At 42.2% G+C, this 22,212-nt stretch overlaps 1 protein-coding gene across 2 annotated transcripts; it reads left to right on the forward strand.

Annotated features, from left to right (window-relative positions):
- The first annotated feature begins 5,817 nt into the window (after window positions 1-5,817).
- LOC117268058 (deoxyhypusine synthase-like) lies at window positions 5,818-20,403 on the forward strand. 2 transcript variants are annotated; one of them, XM_078161820.1, is made up of 10 exons: window positions 5,818-5,977; window positions 7,814-8,010; window positions 9,282-9,446; window positions 12,272-12,393; window positions 13,070-13,166; window positions 13,352-13,438; window positions 14,477-14,582; window positions 16,171-16,274; window positions 16,424-16,549; window positions 18,451-20,403. In XM_078161820.1, exons 2-10 carry the CDS (start codon window positions 7,819-7,821, stop codon window positions 18,541-18,543), a joined length of 1,092 nt encoding a protein of 363 aa, XP_078017946.1. In that variant the 5' UTR covers window positions 5,818-5,977; window positions 7,814-7,818; the 3' UTR covers window positions 18,544-20,403. The 2 variants fall into 2 exon arrangements, with proteins under 2 accessions (XP_078017946.1, XP_033500108.1); XM_033644217.2 differs by lacking the exon at window positions 5,818-5,977 and adding an exon at window positions 7,554-7,689.
- Window positions 20,404-22,212: the final 1,809 nt, after the last annotated feature.

Genomic DNA, 22,212 nt, shown 5'->3' on the forward strand with positions numbered 1-22,212 from the left:
ATAGTATTATCTGGATGACACCAAGTTGAAGGTATTTTAAAAGCCATAAGTATTTGAGACTGGATCCCCACTCCCACCCCACGTATATGGTCCAATGTTCAGACATGTTTCAGTTTCCCTTCGGAAGATTTTTGCCTTCATGTGTTCACGACACAGTAATAAGTCGAGCATCACAACAAGCAGCTTTGTAGAGCTGTTAGAGCCATGCCTGGACCTGCAACGTGATTGTTTCATGCATCAATGCCCAATTTCTTTTTGGCTTAAAAAGTTGTTTTTTGTTTTTTTTTCATTTTTAGAGATGTGTTCAGTGGACCATTTGATTATGTCACATTTGATGTGGGAGAGTTGGTGCTTGGGTCTTACTAGTGATAACACAATACTGAAACTTTTATACAATGCCTTTTGTTCCCATGAAGAAAAGTTGACCTTAAGAGCATACAATTGATTTTGATTGATTAAAATATAAATAACAAGGCTATAACATGACAATGAAGACTTTTTTGGTTAGTAGCAGAGAACAGCAGAATAACTTTAGTCAACATTAACAACAACATAATAAGAAAGCATAGCTGGTACCGGTGTATTGATACTACAGAGAAAATGAGCACTGAACTCCATCCATCCATTTTCATCCGCTTATCTGGAGCTGGGTCACAGGGGCAGCAGGCCAAGCAAAGCACCCCAGACGTCCCTCTCCCCAGCATCGCTTTCCAGCTCCTCCTGGGGGACCTCAAGGTATTTCCAGGCCAGATGAGATATGTAATCCCTCCAGTGTGTTCTGGGGAGGCATCCTGATCAGATGCCCGAACCACCTCAACTGACCCCTTTTGACGTGAAGGAGCAGCGACTCTACTCTGAGCTCCCTTCGGATGTCTGAGCTCCTCACCCTGTCTCTAAGGCTGAGCCCAGCCACCCATGGAGGAAACTCATTTTGGCTGCTTGCTTGTACCTGCGATCTCATTCTTTCGGTCACTACCCAGAGCTCATGACCATAGGTGAGGGTTGGGACGTAGATGGACCAGTAAATCCAAATCTGATCTGTGAAGCACTGATGATAGTCAAGGACTGAAACATTTGCTGCTGTTTTTATTTACTTTTTGTTATTTTTTTGCCCTTGGAGCACCCTTCTTTTTGTGCACGGGTGTTCTAGATAAATTGACTTTTTTTTTTGGCATCTGCTTGTGAACCTTTTTGTGGCTGTTCAGCCCAGTTGAATTGGTGTACAGGTATTTCTTCTGCCATCCTTTCTTGGTTGTCCATTGTACCAACACACCCAAGATAAACTTTTTTTGTTGCCTTAAGTAGGCACAGTTTCACAGCAGCAGTAAGACTTTACAACAGCTCTGGTGGATGTTCCTACAGTCAGCATGCCCAAAGCACACTCCCTCAAAGCCTGGGACATCTGTGGCATGGTGTTGTGTGATAACACTGCACATTTTAAAGTGGCCTGTGGCTTTTCCAAGGCACGCCTGTGTAGAAGCTGTTTGATCAGAATCCTAATATGCGACACCTGTTGGGTGGATGGATCATCTTGGAAAAAGAGAAGTGCTCACTTACAAATTTGCAACCAAAACTTGTGAGAAATCTAATTATTGAACTTAAACCTGTAAAAAATGGAAGCAAAAAAAAAAAAAAAAAATGTTGCGTTTACATTTTCTTTAGTTCAATATGGCAGCATGCCAATTCACATGGTGTACAGGTTGTTTTTTGAAAGTGTACAAATGACACAGAAATTGGCTTGTTGCCTTCTAACTAGTCTAACTTGTTGGGTAGACTTTTAATCAACGCCCCCAGTTTGAGAAAAGTGGCAGGAGTGGTGACATGGAAGCTAAGCACTGTACTGCAGTGAACTGGTGAGAACAGCGAACATACTCTAGCCACCTACAAATAAGTCCTACTTAAAAAACTCTTTACCAGTTTAAGTGCATGTCATACTGAGAATATTTTCACCTCTTTACCTTTCTGTCAGACAGCCCATGTTGACAGCTTTATTCCCCATCTATGCTGTCAGCAAAGCCACCAGACTCCATTGAGAAAAACAGTAATTTTGTCTTGCTGACCACGGGAGCTGCTGGTCTACTGCTGCCTCGATCAGTTGGTTAGTTTGTGTTACTGCCTGACTTTGGTGAATCTGAGGTAGCCCTTATAAACCCCCAAAGTCACACAATAACACAAACAAACTAACTGTTTGAAGCAGCGGTAGACCAGCGGCTCCTGTGTTCAGTGATGTTAAATCGATGTTTTTCTCAATGAAGTTTGGCTATGAAGAAAACAATATAAGGGCTTTATTTCCCTGCTGTAAAGCAGTGAAAATATTCTAAATATAGGGTACACTTAAACTGACAGAGATTTTTTAAGTGGCTTACATGTGTTGCTGACTCCTCCACAGCAGAAAAAAAAGTGTATGTGTGTGTGTCCCACGAGTCAGCGTCAGTTCGAGCTGAAATATGCAAGTTTGAAAATGAAAAAAATCGTGGTTGTAGATTTAAAAAGAAGTGACCCTGCCAGACCTCTGTAGCATGCTCATAATCTTTGCTAGAGGCAGTCTTGTTGCATTGTGGGGTACGTAGGCAACAAGTTTTAAGACGGAGGAAGAATGTGTAACAACTCTGGTTCTGTTGCATCAATTTTGATCCTTTATTATTTTTAACTGCCCGTCATGAGTGCACTGATCAGGTGAGCACATGGAGGTGTTTTTGGGTCTAATCTAAAGTAATCTGACAACATAAATGTGATGATGAGACACAAAACAGCACAAAGTCTTGCTTTATTCTCCAGAGGTCAATCGATCAATCAACTTTATTTGTAGAGCGCTTTTCCTGCACGGACATGCAACACAAAGTGCTTTACAGAATTAAAAGCAATTAACACAATTAAAGAAAGAAAAACAATTACAAAGAAAGAAAGCCCCTCCCTCCCACCCTTCATACTAGACACACACACACACACACACACACACACACACACACACACACACACACAATCACACACAACAGGGAGACATGGCATGGCACTGAGGATCAAGGAAACGCCACCTTTGGGGCCGTCCACACTGGGAGGAGCCTCAGGCCGTGCCATCGGGGGGGACCAGCACCCAGGCCCCCGACTCCGACAGACAGGTGGACCCCCACATCGAAGGGAGGAGCCCCCAGCCGGCCGGGCCGAAGGGACCCAAGGACAGCACCCCCAATAGCAGACCCGACACAGCTCCCAGTGTGGAGGACCCCCCTGAGGAAACACTGGAGTTAAAAGCTAAAGACTAAAAGCATAAAATAGGACTAAAAGAATAAATAAAATAAAATAAATACAGTACCAAAAATAAAATATGTAAGATTATAAATAAAGTAGAATAGATACAGTACCAGTGATAAATAAAAACAAAAAATTAAGATTAATATCATCTTAAAAAGCAAGATAAAAGCAGCAACATAAAGTAGGATAGAACCAGATAAGAACATAAGAAGAGTTTAAAATATTAGTTAAAAGCCTGATTAAAAAGGTGTGTCTTTAATCTTCTTTTAAAAATATCAACAGTCTCTGCAGTCCTGAGGCTCTCCAGCAGGCTGTTCCACAGGTGGGGGCCATAGTGGCTAAATGCTGCCTCACCATGGGTTTTTGTTCGGGGTTTTGGTATGGTTAAAAGGCCAGTGCTGGAGGACCTTAGGGTCCGCGAGGGTTGATAAAAGCAGTTCAGATAAATAAGAGGGCGCAAGGCCGTTAAGACATTTAAAAACGAGTAAGAGAATATTAAAATCGATCCTGAAGCGGATGGGGAGCCAATGCAGCGACTCTAAAACTGGTGTAATGTGCTCCCGCCCTCTGGTCCTTGTCAGCACGCATGCGGCTGAGTTTTGTAATAATTGGAGATTTAAAATACTCTTTTTGGGAAGACCAGAGAGCAGGGCATTACAGTAATCTAAGCGACAGGAAATAAAAGCATGCATTAGCACCTCCGTGCTGGCCTGAGAGAGAAACGGGCGGACTCTGGCTATGTTCTTAAGGTGATAAAAACCTATTCTCCTTATATTTTTGATATGTGGGCTAAAATCCAGCTCAGAGTCAAAAGTCACGCCCAAATCTTTTACTGATTGGGTTGGTTTAAGATCCTGTAGTTTTGGTAAAAGTTTCTCTCTCTGGCCTTCAGGACCTATTACTAAAACCTCAGTTTTGTCCTGGTTGAGCTGCAGGAAATTCTCTGCCATCCATGACTTGATGTCTACAATGCAGTTAAAAAGGGTATCAATTGGCCCTGTGTCATCAGGAGACACGGCGATGTATAGCTGTGTATCATCGGCATAACTATGGAAGCTGATGCCGTGTCTCCTGATGACGTCCCCAAGGGGAAGCATGTAAAGGTTAAAGAGAAGTGGACCTAAAATTGAGCCTTGGGGAACCCCACATCCAATTTCATGGGTTCCCGAGGAACATGTATCCATACTTACATAAAAGCATCGGTCTGTGAGATAAGAACAAAACCAGTTAAGAACAGTACCGGAGAGGCCGACCAGGTGTCTGAGTCTTTTTAATAAAATGTGATGGTCTACCGTATCAAAAGCGGCGCTTAGATCCAGTAGAACCAACACTGTGAGTTTATGGTTATCTAAATTGCACCTGATGTCGTTTATAATCTTTAGAAGGGCGGTCTCGGTACTGTGGTTCATCCTAAAACCAGACTGATACCTCTCTAAAATGTTATTTCTAATTAAAAAGTCATTAACTTGGTTAAAAAACAGTTTTTCTAAAATTTTACTTAAAAACGGTAAGTTGGATACAGGTCGGTAATTATTAAGAATGTTGGGGTCTAAGTTGCTCTTCTTCAGAAGGGGCTTCACCACCTCCGTTTTAAAGGCAGTGGGGAAGACACCCGTCTGAAGAGAGTAATTCATGATGTTTAAAAACTGCTCCTCAAAGAAACCCTAAAACGTCTTTAAAAGTGGTGTGGGAATTGGATCTAAAAGGCAAGTTGTTGGGTTTACTTGGGAGAAAACTCGACCAAGTGTCCTTGCATCAACCAGGGCAAAACTCTCCAGTGTTTCCTCAGGCAAGGACAACAGTCCAGGTGTGTTAACAGACAAAACTTTCTTGGATAACAGGCTGGATCTGATGTCCTTGAATTTAGTTCTGAAGTGGTCTGCAAAGTCTTCACAAAGATCATCTGTTGGTGTCTTAAGAACTTTATTAAAATCAGTGCCTGTTAAAATATTAAAAGTGGAGAAGAGGAACCGGGGGTTGTTTTTATGGTTGGTGATGAGTTGTGAGAAATGGGAAATTTGTGCCTTTTTGACTGCGTAACACCATATTTTTGTGACAAAACTTTCTTTTGTCTTTGCCAGCAAACTGAACAAACAAGGCAGAACATGCAGAGTGTTTCCCCCCCCTCATCCTGCTTTGCTCAACATGCAGTGTTTTGCAGTTGAGCTAGACAGAGAGAGTGAGGTGTGGATGCCCTCAGAGCAGACAGCTGCGGGCAGCCGGAGCAGAGAGAAAGTTATGTGGGTGAACCTGCCTGGATGTCCACCTGCTTGCACTACCCTGCCCTCCTCCTATAACACCTGTAGCTTGCTCTGATACTGCAGCTATCATCTTAGTGGCAAGGTGAGCTGTGGACCACCTTAAAAAAAAAAGAACAAAATTACCATCCAGGTCAACTTATTAAAAGTTCTTCAGTAAAACAAGCATAGACTGAGTATCGACTGAGGCATGCAATAACGTTGCCTCTCATTACTCCGTGCAGCAGATGCCATCAAATCGGTTTCAACACAAATGTTGAGGTTCTATACAACTCAAACGTCACTTAAAGAGGCTGAGCCCACTTTGATTCTGCTGCTTTGGACCTCCTAACTGCTCATATCACCCCACCCTCCCGATCCTATAAAGGAATGAATATAGCAGATCTCTGTCTCTTTGGTGGAAGGTGCATGGACTAAATCATACAGACCTACATCTTTAAGAGATCCTCTGCCAACAAAGTGTACAAGTAATCTACCTTCACGAAAGAGACCAGGATAGTCAATACAAAGTGTAGATAGACTTTTGAGTGAAGAGAATCATCTTGTGTCTTCTAGTTAAACTTCCCAAAGAAATAATATTAGTACAGTTATATATTGTGGATTTTTTAATAAGAGAAAAGGAGTATGGAGCATGCATAAAGGGGATCTTAGAGCCTGTTTATACCTGGTATTAATGAGTTCTGGGTGATCAGATCACAAGTAGACAGTTTTTTGTCTGTCTGTTCACACCTCTCTACGTGTCTGTTGTGAACATGTATGACCGGATCTTACCTCCCTGCTCTATTTGCAAATAAACATGAGAATCATTTAATTTGCAAAGCCCAAATGTGTTGTTGCTTTTAACCGGTGGCAGGTTTGTAGCACTATTCCCACACTTAAAGCCTTAATTATTTAAAATGAATAAAATTATATTCAATTGTTAAGCTGCACGCAGTGTGGCCTGGGACACATTGGCGTTCACACAGATGAAAAATGTGGCTATATGTGGCCCAGACCACCTCTGAATGTGGGTGATCGGATCATAATGCATCTTGGTGGTTGTTTACACTAAGTGCTGTCCACTTGTGATCAGATCAGCTGAGATGCATGTTAATACTAGTTCTTTTCTCTTGATAAAAAAGATAACTGACAGATGATAACTGATATCACAAGTATTACAAGGAATGTTGTCTGTGTAGTCTTTGTCTGAAATCATCCAACTTGTTTCACCATTTGTTGTTGCATTTTCTTTATTAATTTATTGTAAACGTGTTACTTGTTGCCTACGCACGTGGCCTACGCCCCTGTGAGCATTTATACTTGTGCAGTGGTGTGTTGGATGGGTTTACCCTAATGGGCCATGCATGGGTAATGCTAAGGCTAATTGGGTACCACGTGGGTATATGCTAAACATGGGGATCTTATCTGGAGCCCACTTTGGTAAAATCAACCATGTGAGCAATCGGCATGGGGCGATTATTGAACTCGTGGACAATCCCATATGGGGCCCATTCTTCAGCCTATTTACAATCCACATGAGCCCCACATAGAAATGTTGGCTGGGAAGGGCCCTGACAAAGGCCTGACCAAGCCAGCCATTGGCCATTGCTCAATGTCGGGCTGTCGGTAAGTGTCAGTTGCCCTAGTTTTTGAGCTGTGTCCCACACCTTTTGTACTAGTTGGCCCTTGTTGGCTGTTTTTTTTTTTATTAAGAAATGGAAGTGAGAAAAGAAAACCTCCTTCAGTCATTTGGTTGTTATCGTGTTAACTGGCTAACTAGTGTCTTCAATCCGCCCTATCAGTCTTCCTGTTTCTCTTCATTGTGGTGTGTTCAAGTGCAACTTTTTGGCCGAGACATGAGGTGAAGCAACAGTGCGCCTTCGTTACCCCTAATTCCTTGATGTTTGTTTGGAGATTTGTGTTTTGTCAGTGCTCCTCTCACGGATTTGATGTGGTTGGAGCTCAGGTGGAAAACATATCAGGTACTTCCACATAATTAATGTGGCTGTAGGGGCTGAAGTCACAGGTTGTTTTAGTTACGCTAGACAGAGCACCCAGAGTGAGTGGGTGGCACCTTTCTTCCAGTCTCTTATCAGGGGTGGCAGGGCCTATCCTTGGCAGCCGTCCATCTGTCTACACTTCTCTGAAAATTCTCCCGAGTTACATTTATCTCTGTTAGATTCATGTGCTGTGCTGTACTGTAAGTTGTTTCGTTTTATCATCTCCTTCATGGAATACAGCTCATTTACATTCAAGTACAGTGGATGTTTTATAGTTTTACTTCTAGGACTTATTTTCAACGGTGTATCTTATTGTTCTTTCAGACAGTATGGCACACCATATCCACCCAATAACTGGGGATCTCTACAGACACACTGACCCCGTACCAGAGGATACACCAAAGGTCCATGGCTACGACTTCAACCAAGGAGTGGACCACCGTGCCCTGCTGCAGTCCTATCTCAACACAGGCTTCCAGGCTACTCACTTTGGCTTGGCTATCCAGGAGATCAACAACATGGTGAGACGGGTGCTACACAGGGTGAACTTAGGGAATGATAATGTTCAAATTTTTTTAGACTTTTGAAAACGTTTTTAGGACCTCTGCTGCAGGTAGCGTAATTTCTTTATGCATTGTTATGCTTTATTTGCTGCAGTGCGTGTATGTAGAAAGAGCTCAATCAGTGATCATTAAAAAGAACCACATATTCTCCTCTGTTTAAACTGTTGAAATGCTTCCACTTGGCTCTATCATTGGTAAACTATCAGTTATCATAGCTATACAGATGATACTCAACTTTTTGTTTCACTTTCTCTTGAAAATATGAGCACTTATTCGCTGTTAAACCGTTCACTGCATGGATAGCTGGCTGTTTTGAAATTGCCCTCTTGGGAGCCAAAACGCGCACAAAAGTGCCCTCTTGGGAGCCAAAACGCATGCTAAAGTGCCCTCTTGGGAGCCAAGACGTGTGCTAAAGTGCCCTCTTGGGAACCAAAATGCGCGCAAAAGTGCCCTCTTGGGAGCCAAAATGCACGCTAAAGTGCCCACCTGGGAGCCAAAACATGCGCTAAAGTGCCCTCTTGGGAGCCAAAACGCACGCAAAAGTGCCCTCTTGGGAGCCAAAATGCTCGCTAAAGTGCCCACCTGGGAGCCAAAACATGTGCTAAAGTGCCCTCTAGGGAGCCAAGACGTGTGCTAAAGTGTCCTCTTGGGAACCAAAATGCGCGCAAAAGTGCCCTCTTGGGAGCCAAGACTTGTGCTAAAGTGCCCTCTTGGGAACCAAAATGCACGCAAAAGTGCCCTCTTGGGAGCCAAAACGCATGCTAAAGTGCCCTCCTGGGAGCCAAAACGTGGCGAGAACGCGCTGTATGTGCCCTTTTTTTCTTTTTGCCCCTGCCCTTCAAAAAGTCTGTGCATGCCACTGGTCTAGAGCATGGGACAGCCAGTAGGCCCTAGTCAGAAGCCCTAAGAGACTTACTGGCGATAGGAGGAGGTCACAGATGTATTCAGGTGCCTGATCATGGAGGGCTCTATATGTGAGAACAAATACTTTAAAATGAATCCTGAATCTGATAGGAAGCCAGTGTAAAGAAATCAAAATGGTTGTGTTTTCCTGCTGGACATGGTTACAGTATAGCAGCAGCTAAACTAAAAAAAAAAGTTTAATTTGTTGAGTGTATTTGTGTGAGCGCATCTGCTTTTTTCATTATCCTGCAAAGCATTTTAAATTGATTTTTGAGATTGTGATCTACAAAAAATCTTGAACTTTGCAATCCACTCCACACCCACAGATTGAGAGGCGTCAGCAACCGGTGAAGGGGGTGAATGGAACGGTTGAGGAAGATCCATCAACCTGCCCCTGCCTCCAGAGCTGCACCATCTTCCTCGGTTACACTTCAAATCTCATCAGCTGTGGCATCAGGGAGACTATCCGCTACCTTGTAGAGCACAAAATGGTACGACCATTGATAAAGGTTCTCCACTGGTATGCAAACTAACGTTTTGAGGCTTAGAGTTTGCATTTTGGCCATCTTGTTTTTTTTAGAACCACAAGTGATTATATTTGGACAATAGACTGTGATAAGAAGGGAGGAGTGGATCTGACTGTGAAGCTGAGGACACTATCAGCAGACAGCCCGTCAGTCAAAGTGGCCCGCTCTTAATCATACTTAACTTTAAGCCTAAATAAAATGTTAACAGGTGAAATATAAAGAGTACACCCCCACTGTCTACGGTTAACACAGATTGGCAGCCCAGTGTGGCCAGGTACTGTCAGCACACTAAGTTATCAGCTAATGCTAGGGCTAGCTACCATAATATTAAAAGGGATGCTAAATTTGGCTGGGGAAAAACAGGCTTAAAGTAAGTAAGTAAATCTTTATTTATATAGCACCTTTCACAGCTCGAAGTGACAAAGTGCTTCACAATGAAAATACAAATAGTTAAACAAATAAAAAACACAGCAAGTACAAACAGAGAGATACAGTGCAGCAGAAACAACAATCTGTATACAATCTATATAATTATTTACAATTGTCCAAACACCTACCTAAAAAGGTGTGTCTTTAATTGTACCTTAAAATTATGTACAGAGGCTAAGGATCTCAGGTCCAAGGGCAGGGAGTTCCAAAGCTTTGGGGCCATGGATTGAAAAGCTCGGCCCTGGTTAGAACACCTCAGTGACTTGCTGGTGACATAAGGGTTGAGGAGCTCGCAAATGTAAGTGGGGGCTACTTTGTGGAGAGCTCTGTATGTCAGGACCAGGACCTTGAACAGGAAGCCAGTGCAGGGATGCCAGGATGGGGGTGATATGGCAAGACTTATGTGACCAAGTGAGCAACCAGGCAGTGGCATTTTGGACAAGTTGTAAACGGTCCAGAGATGTTTTACTGAAGCAGGTGAACAGTGAATTGCAATAGTCAAGCCGGGATGAAATAAATGCATGGATGGCCATTTCCAGTTCTGAGTGTAAGACGATGGACCTGAGTTTTGCAAGGTTGCTGAGGTGGAAGAAGCATGAGCGGGACAGAGAATGAACATGTTTGTCAAACAGCATGTTTTAGTCAAAAGGTTCCTTAGGTCAGACCTGATGTTACGTGCTAGTGACCCCATGTGGTTGACCACCTTAGAGAACGTAGAGTCATCAGCAGTAATGAGAACCTCGGTCTTGTCTGCATTTAGTTAGAGGAAGTTGTTGGCCATCCAGTTCTTGATAGCAGACAGACATTCATGGAGTATGTTAATTTCTTTGATGTTATCTGGTTTAAATGACAGGTATAGCTGGATGTCATCTACATAACAATGATAGGAAACGCCTTTGAAATGACTAATGATGCGGCCAAGGGGAAGCATATACAGGGAGAACAGTATAGGGGCCAGAACAGAACCATGAGGCAGGCCACATGACAGGGGGGTGGGGTCAGACACAAAAGGGTTAACAGCTACTGAGAAGCTTCTCTCACTGAGGTAGGAGGCAAACCACTTCAAGGCACTCCCCGAGACACCCACCCACTTGCTGAGCCTGTCAAGCATGATATGGTTGTCTAAAGTATCGAATGTTGTACTTAGATCTAATAACACCAGTACAGAGCATCTGCCTGCATCGGCAGCCATCATGATGTCATTAGACACTCTGAGAAGGGCTGTTTCTGTAGAGTGCTGGAAACCAGACCAGAATTTATCTAACATGCCTTGGATGGTCAAGAAGGATATAAACTGGTTTGCAACTACTTTCTCAAGGATTTTACATATAAATGGCAGTTTGGAGATGGGTCTGTAATTTTTGGGTATGGAGGGGTCTAAGTTTCGCTTTTTGAGCAGCGGCTGCACAATAGCCTGTTTGAAAAATTCAGGGAGGTGGTAATAATGGAGACCTAGCTAGGGCCCACAGAGCTAAAAAACTCTCTCAGCAAGGACGTTGATAAGATGTCTAGTGGACTGGAGGAAGATTTCATGGTGCTCACTAGCTCAGTCAGATCCTGCAGAGTGATGGAGGAGAAACTGCTGAGAGAAGCCAGCCCGAGTGGACAGGTTGGAGGGGAGGCAAAGGAGGGGGTGATACTAGCCCTAACATCAGCAACCTTATTCACAAAAAACAGACAGGAAAATGGTTACAATCCTGATTGGAAGAAACAGGGACTGAGGGGAGTGGAGGACTGATAATGTTGTTAATCGCCTGGAATAAGACTCTGGGGTTTCGCCTGCTGGAAGTCATTAGGTTAGCAAAATAAGCAGCAGGCAGTCCAAACCTTTGGCAACAAAGAAATCATTCAAAGAGAATGATTGGGTAATTTCAACATTCATGAAAACTGCACGGGGAGTGAATTTTCATATAACTCGCCCATTTACATTTTATTAAGGCTTAAAGTTATCTGTATTTAATGGTGTAACCGCTTGATTGACAGGCTGTCAGAGTCAGAGCCACCTCTCGTTACAGAAAAACAAGATATTGACATCTGAAATGACAGACTTTGGGTTTCAAAATGGCAGACCACACACCAATGGGTGACGTCACAGTAGCTACATCCATTATTTTATACAGTCTTTGCTTGAAACTAGGGATTGAGACCATAAAGTCATTAGGAAAATATTCAGTGAGGTAATAAATTAAGTATAAAGGCACTTCTGCATTGGCTTCACTTTTCGGACTTGCATGCTACATCCACTTTTTTATACATTCTAGGGGCAGACTCTCTCCAAATACATGAAACATCAGACATATAGAATTTTAATACACACTAAATCCTTTCACTAATACAATATTTTTTCTTCCTCTGTGCAGGTGGATGTCTTGGTGACAACAGCTGGAGGTATAGAGGAGGATCTGATCAAGTGTTTGGGCCCAGTGTACATGGGAGAATTTACTCTGCCTGGCAAGGATCTGTATAAAAAAGGTCTTAACAGGTCAGAGAACATGTTGGATAACCAGAATGTGACACCTTGTAAATGTGGCTAAAAGAAATAAAGACAGGTTTTGGCTTTTACAGCACTACGGCTAGTGAGGCTGTACCAAGCTAATGGTAACACCAGTATGCTAACACGCTCACAATGACAATGCTAAGATGCTGATGTTCAGCAGGTATAATGTTTATCTTCAGGCTTGTTCATGCTTCAGTATGGACGCAGACAGCTGCAGAGTTGCATGCGGACAGCGGCCGCGCATGGGCTTCTTACATGCTACAATCAGGGTCTGCATACAAAGACATAGAAACAGTAATGACCTCATGACAGCAAGGAGAAGGGCTCCTTTGTTTGTTATGCCTTCAGCCGTGGTCTGAAATCCTACACTGACAAATGACTGACGAATTATAAAGATGCGTTTCACTTTGAAATTAGCATTAGCTGTTTTGCTTTCCTAGTGCATGCATCACCAAAGTGAGTCCCATTCATCCTGAGGGGGCCATGAATGCCTCTGCCAGTGTCTTGGCAATTCATCAAGTAGTTGTTCAGATATCTCAGAAGCAAAGGGGGTAGTGACTGACCAACTGACAGAATGACGTTGCCATTCACAGAGCCACACCAAAAGTAAAGGAAATAGCAAATAAACATGACTTTCTCCTGTGTGTCACATTGGCTACAGGCAAGGGAACGTCCTGATGCCAGATGAAAACTATGCAAAATTTGACGAATGGATGGTGCCGATCCTGAAGGAGATGTTGGTGGAGCAGAGAAATCAGGTGCAAGGACTCTATTTTAAACATTTGTCAATTTGTTTTTCTAAAATGTTGTACATTTCAGTGATGTAGTAAATGTAAAACAACAGCAATAACCAAAAAAAAAAAACAACAATACTCTGAAAATGAATTATTATTTTCATGTCTAATATTTTTGCTAAACTTTTCTGTTATGCTTTTCCACTCAGGGCGTTCGCTGGACTCCATCTAAGGTGATCCAGCGGCTGGGCAAGGAGATTGACAACCCTGAATCTGTTTACTACTGGGCATACAAGGTGAGTCGTGGTATACATCACCCTGCCTTCTTGCCTAGTGTTGTTGCTCCCTCACATTGTTTCCAACTTTTGTTTCTTTTTCTTTAACCAGATAGCGAGGCTTATGGGTTTGTTGGAAGGGTGAATAGAGTAATAAAGAGATCATGTCTGAACCGCAGATAGTAAAAAATAAGGGACATAGCTACCATGACGTCACCTATTGGTTTGTTGACTTCCATTTTGAAGCCTCGAGTTTGGAATTTTGGTCGTCACCATCTTGTTTTTTTGAGGCCAGAGATGACCATATTTAGGCAAGAGGCTGGCCAATAACAAAAAATGTAGCTACAAATCCCTGTTAGTATGTAACACAAGTTTTCTGGTTGAATTATAACCCAGGCCTTTTAGTGGTCTTGTGTCCTTGTCTTTGGTTAGGAAGGATGTTTTATTTCAAGACAAAAAACACTGAATCTGGGTCATGGTATTTGATGTTCTGTATATGACCACAAATAATGTAGTCTCAAACATCTAGTGACTTGTATGCCTTGATTTCTTGCTGGTCAAGCAACGTTTCTCTTCCAAATATGTGTATATATCTCACCACTGAATATTGGGCCATTTGTCCTCTACCCACTCACTAACAGTACACAGATTTTGGAAATTGGTCACCATTTGTCAGAGTCAGTTTGGATAGGTAGCATTTGCAGTCTTTGGTGGTAAGCGCTGTCCTTGCATAGTTTGACCACAGATTGTATAAATAATGGACGTAGCTACCGTGACGTCACCTATTGGTTTGTGGACTCCTGTTTTGAAGCCTTGAGTTTGTCAATTTGGCCATCACTATCTTGGTTTCTTGGAGCCAGCAGTGACCACATTGGGCAAGAGGCTAGTTCTGTGGAGGAGTGAGGGGTGGATCTGACTGCCGCACTTCCAGCATAGTGATGGGGTGTGTAGAGGGCAAATTTGCTCCCCTGATAGACAAATGTTTTGGACAAACCATCATCAGTGAATGTAGGTCTGGCCTCATGGCGTTACTGAGCACTGATCTGGTGTCTGTTTCAGAATAACATCCCAGTGTTCTGCCCTGCCCTGACAGACGGTGCTATAGGAGATCAATTCTACCTCTTCTCACAAGAGAACCCCGACATTATGTTGGATATAGTTGAAGGTAAGAATGTCCTGATCAAGTTTTTTTGCCCCTGATCCAAGTCAATTAATATTGTGTATCAGCCGACGCCAAGTCCCAACTGATACTTCTATTTTCCTGGATAATACAGCTGCACAGTGCACACTAGAAGTACTTTAAAGTTCAAGTGTTCAAGTCAATCCAATATAAAGCCTATTCTTGATGACTGAATGGCTCTGCAATGTATTAAGAAAAAAATGTATCCAAGCTGTTCTTTTATGTCTTTTTTTAAATTATCTTTCATGTTTTTGGTCTTTTCACTGCCTCAATGGAATATCTCTCCCCCTTCAAGAGAGCACTCTCCACTGTTTGTTGCTTCAGCACAGCCTGTGTCTGAGTTCCCTGAATGACCTGTACTCCACTGAAAGTTTATTTAAAGGGCCAGTGTGTAATATTTGGCATGGTTTATTGTCAATCACCCATTAATATGTTTATACAAGTGTATGATCGCTATAAAATAAAATTTGTTTGGTTTTCATAGCCTTATAATTATGCTTTTATATATATATATATATATATATATATATATATATATATATATATATATATATAGCAAGGGCCTTGCTTTAGAGAGGTCGCCATCTTGCACCGCCATGTATGTACGGCAGACCGAGTGGACAATCCAGCCAGCCAGAGAACGCGTTTCGCGTGTATAAATGAACCAACGAAGACAGCGGAAGGAAGGAAGGAGGAAGAAACAGCAGAGTGTTAGTAGACTCTTCAAAATCGCGTTCAAAGTCGTCCATTGCAGCTACTATAGTCCGGAGATATTGCTAGGCTAAATAAACAGCTGAGCTCTGTTTACCGGCTACGCTGTCAGTCAGTGTGCGGGCTGGAGATTGGTGGAGCAGAGAGGGGAGGGGAGTCCCCACTCGGTATAGTAAACGAGTATGTGTGTAAATTTATGAAGTGTGTCTGTTATGCTAGAAGAGTCAGAGTTTGGGATGGAGTGGAGTGTTACCGGAGTTTCTGGAGTGCTCAAATAAACGGGCCTTTTTCCTGAACGCTCCTCTGGTCTCCTGCTCGTGAGGGATTCATTACAATATCGTAACATGGTTTAGATTTCTAAATAAACATTCACCTCGTCGCTAGATAGACCTACTCCTGAAAAAGTCGTGCGCAAGGCTTTTTGTCCCTACGAGGCCACCGTCATTTACCCGACGGGAGGGGTGAGCGAGTGAGCCCTGCAATCTAGAATTTGACCACTGATGTCACTGTTTTCAACCCATTTTACACACTGGCCCTTTAAGTAAAAACAGCTTTGTGACAGCTGATGTATAACAAAGGATTGGATTGGCTATTTTGAGCCATAAGCCCTGTTTCCACCAAGACGAATGGTTCAGTTCAGTTTGGTGCGCTTTTTTCTTTGTTTCTAGGTACCCCAAGAATGGGGACAGTAGGGAACAGTTTCATTGGTACCATCCACAACTTTTCACAGTGAAAATGGAAAAAAAAGCGCACTGAGCGGAACTGTACCAGACTTGCTCTGTGGAAACAGGGCTTATAGCTCAATATAGCCGATCCCAATAAGTTAAAAAATACCTGTCTTATACAATGCAATTGGTTCCAGATATTTCAAAGTTGAACAACCTTGTGGTGGCTGCCAACAGCACAGGGATTATCACCCTGGGAGGAGGTGTAGCCAAACACCACATATGCAATGCCAATTCCTGGGTTAGTACTTTTTATTTCCCATTTGAAATGTATTCAGGCAAGCCAAACAAATAGATTCACACACAGACACACAGAGTCATAACATCAAGTATACTCCTTTGGTCTTTGCTTAGTTTGCTGCTTTGAAGCACTGCTTTCTCTTCTTCCAGAGGGATGGAGCCGACTATGCGGTGTACGTGAACACGGCTCAGGAGTTTGATGGTTGTGACTCAGGGGCCAGACCTGATGAGGCTGTGTCGTGGGGCAAGATCAGAGGAGAAGCTAAACCAGTGAAGGTATCTATTATAGTAGTCTGACTCACTGGATGTAGACTGCGGCTATAAGCCTGCCACTGGGCAGTTGATTTCAGCTGGAATTCTCCCTTCCTTCCGTGTCCATCTGTTTGTTACGTTTCCAAATCCCCCTTCTAGAGGGGAAACAACAGCAACCTCACAGCTAACAACTTACAAGCTGAAAATGGCAGGTTTTTACAAAGACTTGGATCGTGCAAAAAGCATGTGTGCTTTGTTCTTTCAGTGATTTGCTGTAAAGATCTACGGTGAATAAAGCAACTTGTAAATGCAGTGTGGGTTTTCCCCGGGTGCTCCAGCTTCCTCCCACAGTCCAAAGACATGCAGGTTAACTGGTGACTCTAAATTGCCCATAGGTGTGAATGTGAGTGTGAATGGTTGTCTGGGTCTATGTGTCAGCCCTGTGATAGTCTGGCGACCTGTCCAGGGTGTACCCCGCCTCTCACCCAATGTCAGCTGGGATAGGCTCCAGCCACCCAACATGAATGTGATTGGTTTAAAGTAGGGATGCACCAATATGGACTTTTCAACTGATACCAATAATTGATAATTTCACATTTTTGTATTTTAAAAAGAAGTGTATAACCTGTAGTTTATGCACATCTGAGGGTAAGAAAGACTAAGATGCAGTGAGGAAATATGGATAATTTAATATTCTATAGCCCTGACCTAACCAAATCAAACCAAACCGACATCACTACTGCTAACACACACACACACAAAAAAACCAGTTCCGACTCTTCCATACGTGCCAATGTTAGGCTGTCGAAAACAGGGAGATTTTCTGGGGTATTGACAAATGGCCCACCCTCAAAGCCCCTGCCCCCATATCCTGTAACCCTACACTACAGCTGAACATAATGAATACAAAGTAAAATTACTTTTAATCAGTATTAGATTTATAGTTAATGGTAAGGCAGGTGTCTCTACTTACAGAGACAAACACTGACAGCTGACAGGTTGAATGTGCATCGGTAGGTCCACGTTACATCTGGTGTATGAAATGTTTGTATCATTATGCTACATTTTTATAAACACAACCAGGCACCGTCTCACCATCCCACAATAGCGATGAGTTACTGATTCACCTCACACATTAACACTCAACTCAGACAAACAAGTGATTCAAGTAATTGCTAACTGTAGCATCACATGGCTAGCGGTTATTAATAAGTTTAACAACAGAGTCGAGCCTTTTAAAAGCTTGGTGTTGGATGTAAGCTGCTGCCGCTAACTAGCTCGTGCTAACACTCTGGAGACGATCCTTTAGCGCCGTGTCTAATCTGTCTCGGTGGAATGCTGTTGTCTTCCTCTGGAACTGTAAAAGACGTCCACACTGCGACTTGTTTTGCCCTCTAGACAGTGTGCTGCAGTTGTTGTTCCCCTTCTCTGTGTTTACTGGTGGCTCACAAACCAAGTTTAAAGGTAAATGTACCACCACCCACTGTGTCAGGTGTGTAGATGCTGCCCTTGTTAAGTCAGTGAAAGCAGTGTGGCCTTGTATTATCGGCGCTATTTCTCGACTATAATTTAAATTATCGGAATAATGCATAATAATCAAAACGTCCTATTATCTGCTGACAATTTATCGGCCCAATATCTATCGTGCATCCCTAGTTTAAAGAATCACACACAGACCAGAGTGTTTTTTTTCCCCATAGCGGAAAGATAATCGGTGATTCCAGACTGTTCTCTCGCACTGACATAGTGCTGTAGAGATAGATCTGACTATGTGAGACTACTATTATACTGACATTGAATATATTGAATATTAAATACTAATATCAAGGCTGTATTGCATTAACACATCCTAAAGACGTATATTTGCAGAAAGCCTAATGAGGGCTTCTTATTTTCAAGCTCATGTTGTTTTTGTGTCTTTTCAGGTGTTCGGAGATGCTACCATAATCTTCCCGTTATTGGTGGCAGAGACCTTCGCAGTTCACGCTAACACAACTACCAGCAGGGGGAAAAAATGAAAGCAAGGCCTCTTCTCATCTTTTATCAATAGATGCAATACTTTTTCATTATCTCTGTCTCTTTTTCAGACTTTTGGCTTTACAGATATCTTTGTTTCTCATGGTGAAATTCTCAACTTATCATTCCAGGAAAATACTTTTCTCTGACCTGCTTGAGGGGCAATTTCATCTGATTGCTATGGCCTGCTCAGTTGCTCAGCTGCCATTCCCGTTTGTCTGGTTGCACGAGTCTTCAAAATGGCCACAATTAGGAACTCCTCAAGCATGAGAAATATTTACACGCATGATAACTTTTCTTGACCTGACCTGGTTTCAGTATGTTTGAGTGCAGGCAAGTTCATGGAGTCATTAGGTTGGCACAGTCTAATAAGCAGTGTTTTGTTGAGTTGGGTCCACGGCACAGACTAGGCTCAATAGTGTCCTGGATCCATGCTCTTCTTTACCTGCACCCATAAACTCAACACTGCCCTCCGAACCTTGCGCACACTGTTTGGCTGACATCAGTTTCTGGTGCTGCATCCTTGCTTATGGTTTTGTCTTTGATTGCATAACTATTTCTCAGTTTACACATAGTGTCGACAAGACTTAAATGGAGACCTTTGAAAACTCTGCTGTTCCTGTTGTAGTCTGAAAACTCCAGTGTTTTGGAAACAATTACCCATGTTCGCTTTCTGATTGGGTCATATCAGTCACAACGTGTCAAGCCACATTATGACAGCTATAGGTCGACATACCATTTCTGATTTAACAATCCTGTTTGAGTACTCCTTTCACATTTCCATGCCTTCATCTGGTGATGTGTAATGCTCCTGGTACTGCACTGATATATTGCTGCTTTGCTTTGCAATGATTACCATCTGTTTTCGGCCGCCTTGACCACCTTATACTTATGTGTCACTTTCAGTAGCAGTTCCACCTTACTGTTAGAGTAGACAATCTGCTTCCTATTTACACCGGCATGCCCAGTGTACGCAAATGGTCATGTGATATGTGTTTTCAGAAGTGTTGGCATGGATGGAGATTATTTCTGTACTGGTGCTGTAAAAGCTTGCGTGCAGAGATCGAGGGTGGATCATGGGAAGTACCACCAATTGGTCCAGGAGCTTCGCATCCATGAATGCCATTTACAGGCATATTTTAGGATGACTCGGGGGCAGTTTGACAACCTGTTGTCTATTGTTGGGCTGTATACTGTAGCTCTGGGTATCCAGCAACCACTACTACCAGTTTCTATCAATAAACTTGTCGTGACCACTACAGAAGGTCAAATCATGCAATTGGACAATGGGAAAAATTACAATAAAAAGAGATGATGTGGGGCGCTCTTTTGCTCCGAGGCAAGAGCAAAAACTTAATCCTTAGTTAAAACAATTTCAGAAAGGCGCCTCCAGCTGTTAAAACGCTTCCTGTGTGATCAGGGCCGAAGCCATCAAGCAGTGGTAGCCAGCTGGGATGGACATAGAGGGCCAGTCTTAAATTGGTAGCTGGTAGTTGGTTGTCTCCTGGTTGGTCAGAACTGTAACCCCAGCAGGCTAGGCACAAGCCCAGGGCCCCAAAGTGTCAGCCCCCACTGCAGCTTTTACTAGTGTTATTTTTAAACCTGTGTTTGACAGGTCAACATGTCTTAATCCATACAGAACAGAACAGATCTTTGTGGTATACCATGCTGACTTCAATGGGTTATATATATTAAAATCCATAAACAGGCTGGCAGTATGAGGCATGACCCACCAAGTAAATCAAGGGCTAACTTTTGAAGAATTGTTGTTTTTACTTGAATCTATCTGGTTGAAGGAGCTTATTCACATGTTGATTCTATGCTAAAAAATCAATAAAAAATTAATAGATTTGAATAGATAATGACTGTTTTTTGTGAGTGTTGGGAACTATATGCATCAAAATATCAAATGTATAAATACAGACTTAAAGTCTTTAGTTGAGGTTTAGGGGTGGGGAGGTGGGGGGTAACAAGGTACATTTACTTTGGTTCTGTAGTCGAGCACAATGTGGACATTGTTTTACTGTAGTATTTCCATTTTATGGTACATTATTGTAGTGCCTGTTTCAACATACCACAGTTCCTTAGTTTGTAAATACTCTGGTTTGACTCATTTTTCTGTTCCTTAAGAGCCAGAGTACTCACCTGAGGCAGGGAAAGAGTTTGACGAGGTTTATTTACAGTAGAATAAAAAAAAAATGAAACAAAACGACAGGTTAAGTCCTTCCAAAGTTACAGCCCGTGCGGTCCACTACCGACTAAGTGTCCTACTTCTATATATTCTCACATATTACCCATCATTATACTTCAACACTTTGTGTATTCTAACACATAAATAAAGTAACATAACCTCAGTATAGTCCACTATCATACACTATTTAAAACTGTTGTGTAAATCAAAATACCATCAGAACCTATATGATACATATGTCATATCAACACAGAAATTCTTGCCAAATATTAACACGTGCTCAGTGGCTCTTATAATTATTGTACTCCATTACAGCTCAGAGAGGAATATTGTACATTCAGCTCCAATACATTTATTTGACACAACAGTTACAATTAACCTTTACATATAAAAACATATGTTATGCTTATATGACACAACTACTGTAATACTAATCTACCCAGTAGTGCATGAGGTATCAAAAACTGGATCTACCATATTAAAATGATCTTATTTGCATTACAGTTTCTCTTTAGGTCTTGTTTTTGTTAGTAATAAATACAGTAAAAAAAATAATAAGTAGTAATTTAGTACATAAAAGTATAGTAAATAAAGTAAGTAAATGAAAAAATTGATCCCCCCAATCAGCAAATCCTTAACATGTTAAAGACGTTTTCAGTTGAGGGTATTCTGTTTCGTATTTCACATTTTGCCAGCTCTGGTATAAAAGATACTCTATTTTAAACAGGAAGGAACAGGAACAGATGCATTTTATTAAATTAAATTAACAAGCCTCTATTTCAAAACATGGCTGCTCACATTAAAACACCGACCGGTTTCGACTCTGTGGTCTTCGTCAGGGTGGAAAAAGGGTGGACAGGAGTCAAGCAAACATTTTATAAGCTTGGTAGTGGGTGTCACCCAGTCTTGATTAATAAATGAGCACCGGTGGGTGACAGCAATGGATTATGATGAGAAGCCATTTTGAAAGTGGCATGCCTCCACAACAATAGCAAGAACAGATCACTTGTCATCTTCCTATATAATATCTGTGTGTCTGTTCCATGTTTTTCTCCTCACTGACTTGGTCAATCCATGTGAAATTTGGCACAGTGGTAGAGGGTCATGGGAGGATGCGAATGAAGCAATATTACATCAGTTGGCCAAAGGGGGGCGCTATAGCAACTGAATGAAATTGCAAACTTTGAATGAGCATATCTCATGCCCCGTATGTCGTAGAGACATGAAACTTTGCACAGAGATGCCTCTCCTCATGAGGAACAAATTTGCCTCAAGAACCCATAACTTCCAGTTATACAGATTTTCCGCCATTTTGAAGTTTTTGAAAAACACTTAAAATTGATCTCTTCCTAGGAAGTTTGACCGATCTGCATGAAACTCGGTGAACATAATCTAGGGACCAATATCTAAAGTTCCCTCTTGGCAAAAGTTGGAAAACTTACTAAAACTGAGCTTCTATAAGGCAATGAATATTGCGGAG

Source organism: Epinephelus lanceolatus, chromosome 18 (genome assembly GCF_041903045.1).
Source record: "Epinephelus lanceolatus isolate andai-2023 chromosome 18, ASM4190304v1, whole genome shotgun sequence".
In the NCBI taxonomy this organism is placed as follows: Eukaryota; Metazoa; Chordata; class Actinopteri; order Perciformes; family Serranidae; genus Epinephelus; species Epinephelus lanceolatus.

What these genes read in the sequence shown, in the direction of transcription:
- LOC117268058 (XM_078161820.1), top strand. Translation starts at nt 7,819, where the DNA reads ATGGCACACCATATCCACCCAATAACTGGGGATCTCTACAGACACACT. An exon ending in TGGTGGAGCAGAGAAATCAG is followed by an intron (nt 13,167 to 13,351) that starts GTGCAAGGACTC and finishes TTTTCCACTCAG; the next exon opens with GGCGTTCGCTGGACTCCATC. An exon ending in TATGCAATGCCAATTCCTGG is followed by an intron (nt 16,275 to 16,423) that starts GTTAGTACTTTT and finishes CTCTTCTTCCAG; the next exon opens with AGGGATGGAGCCGACTATGC.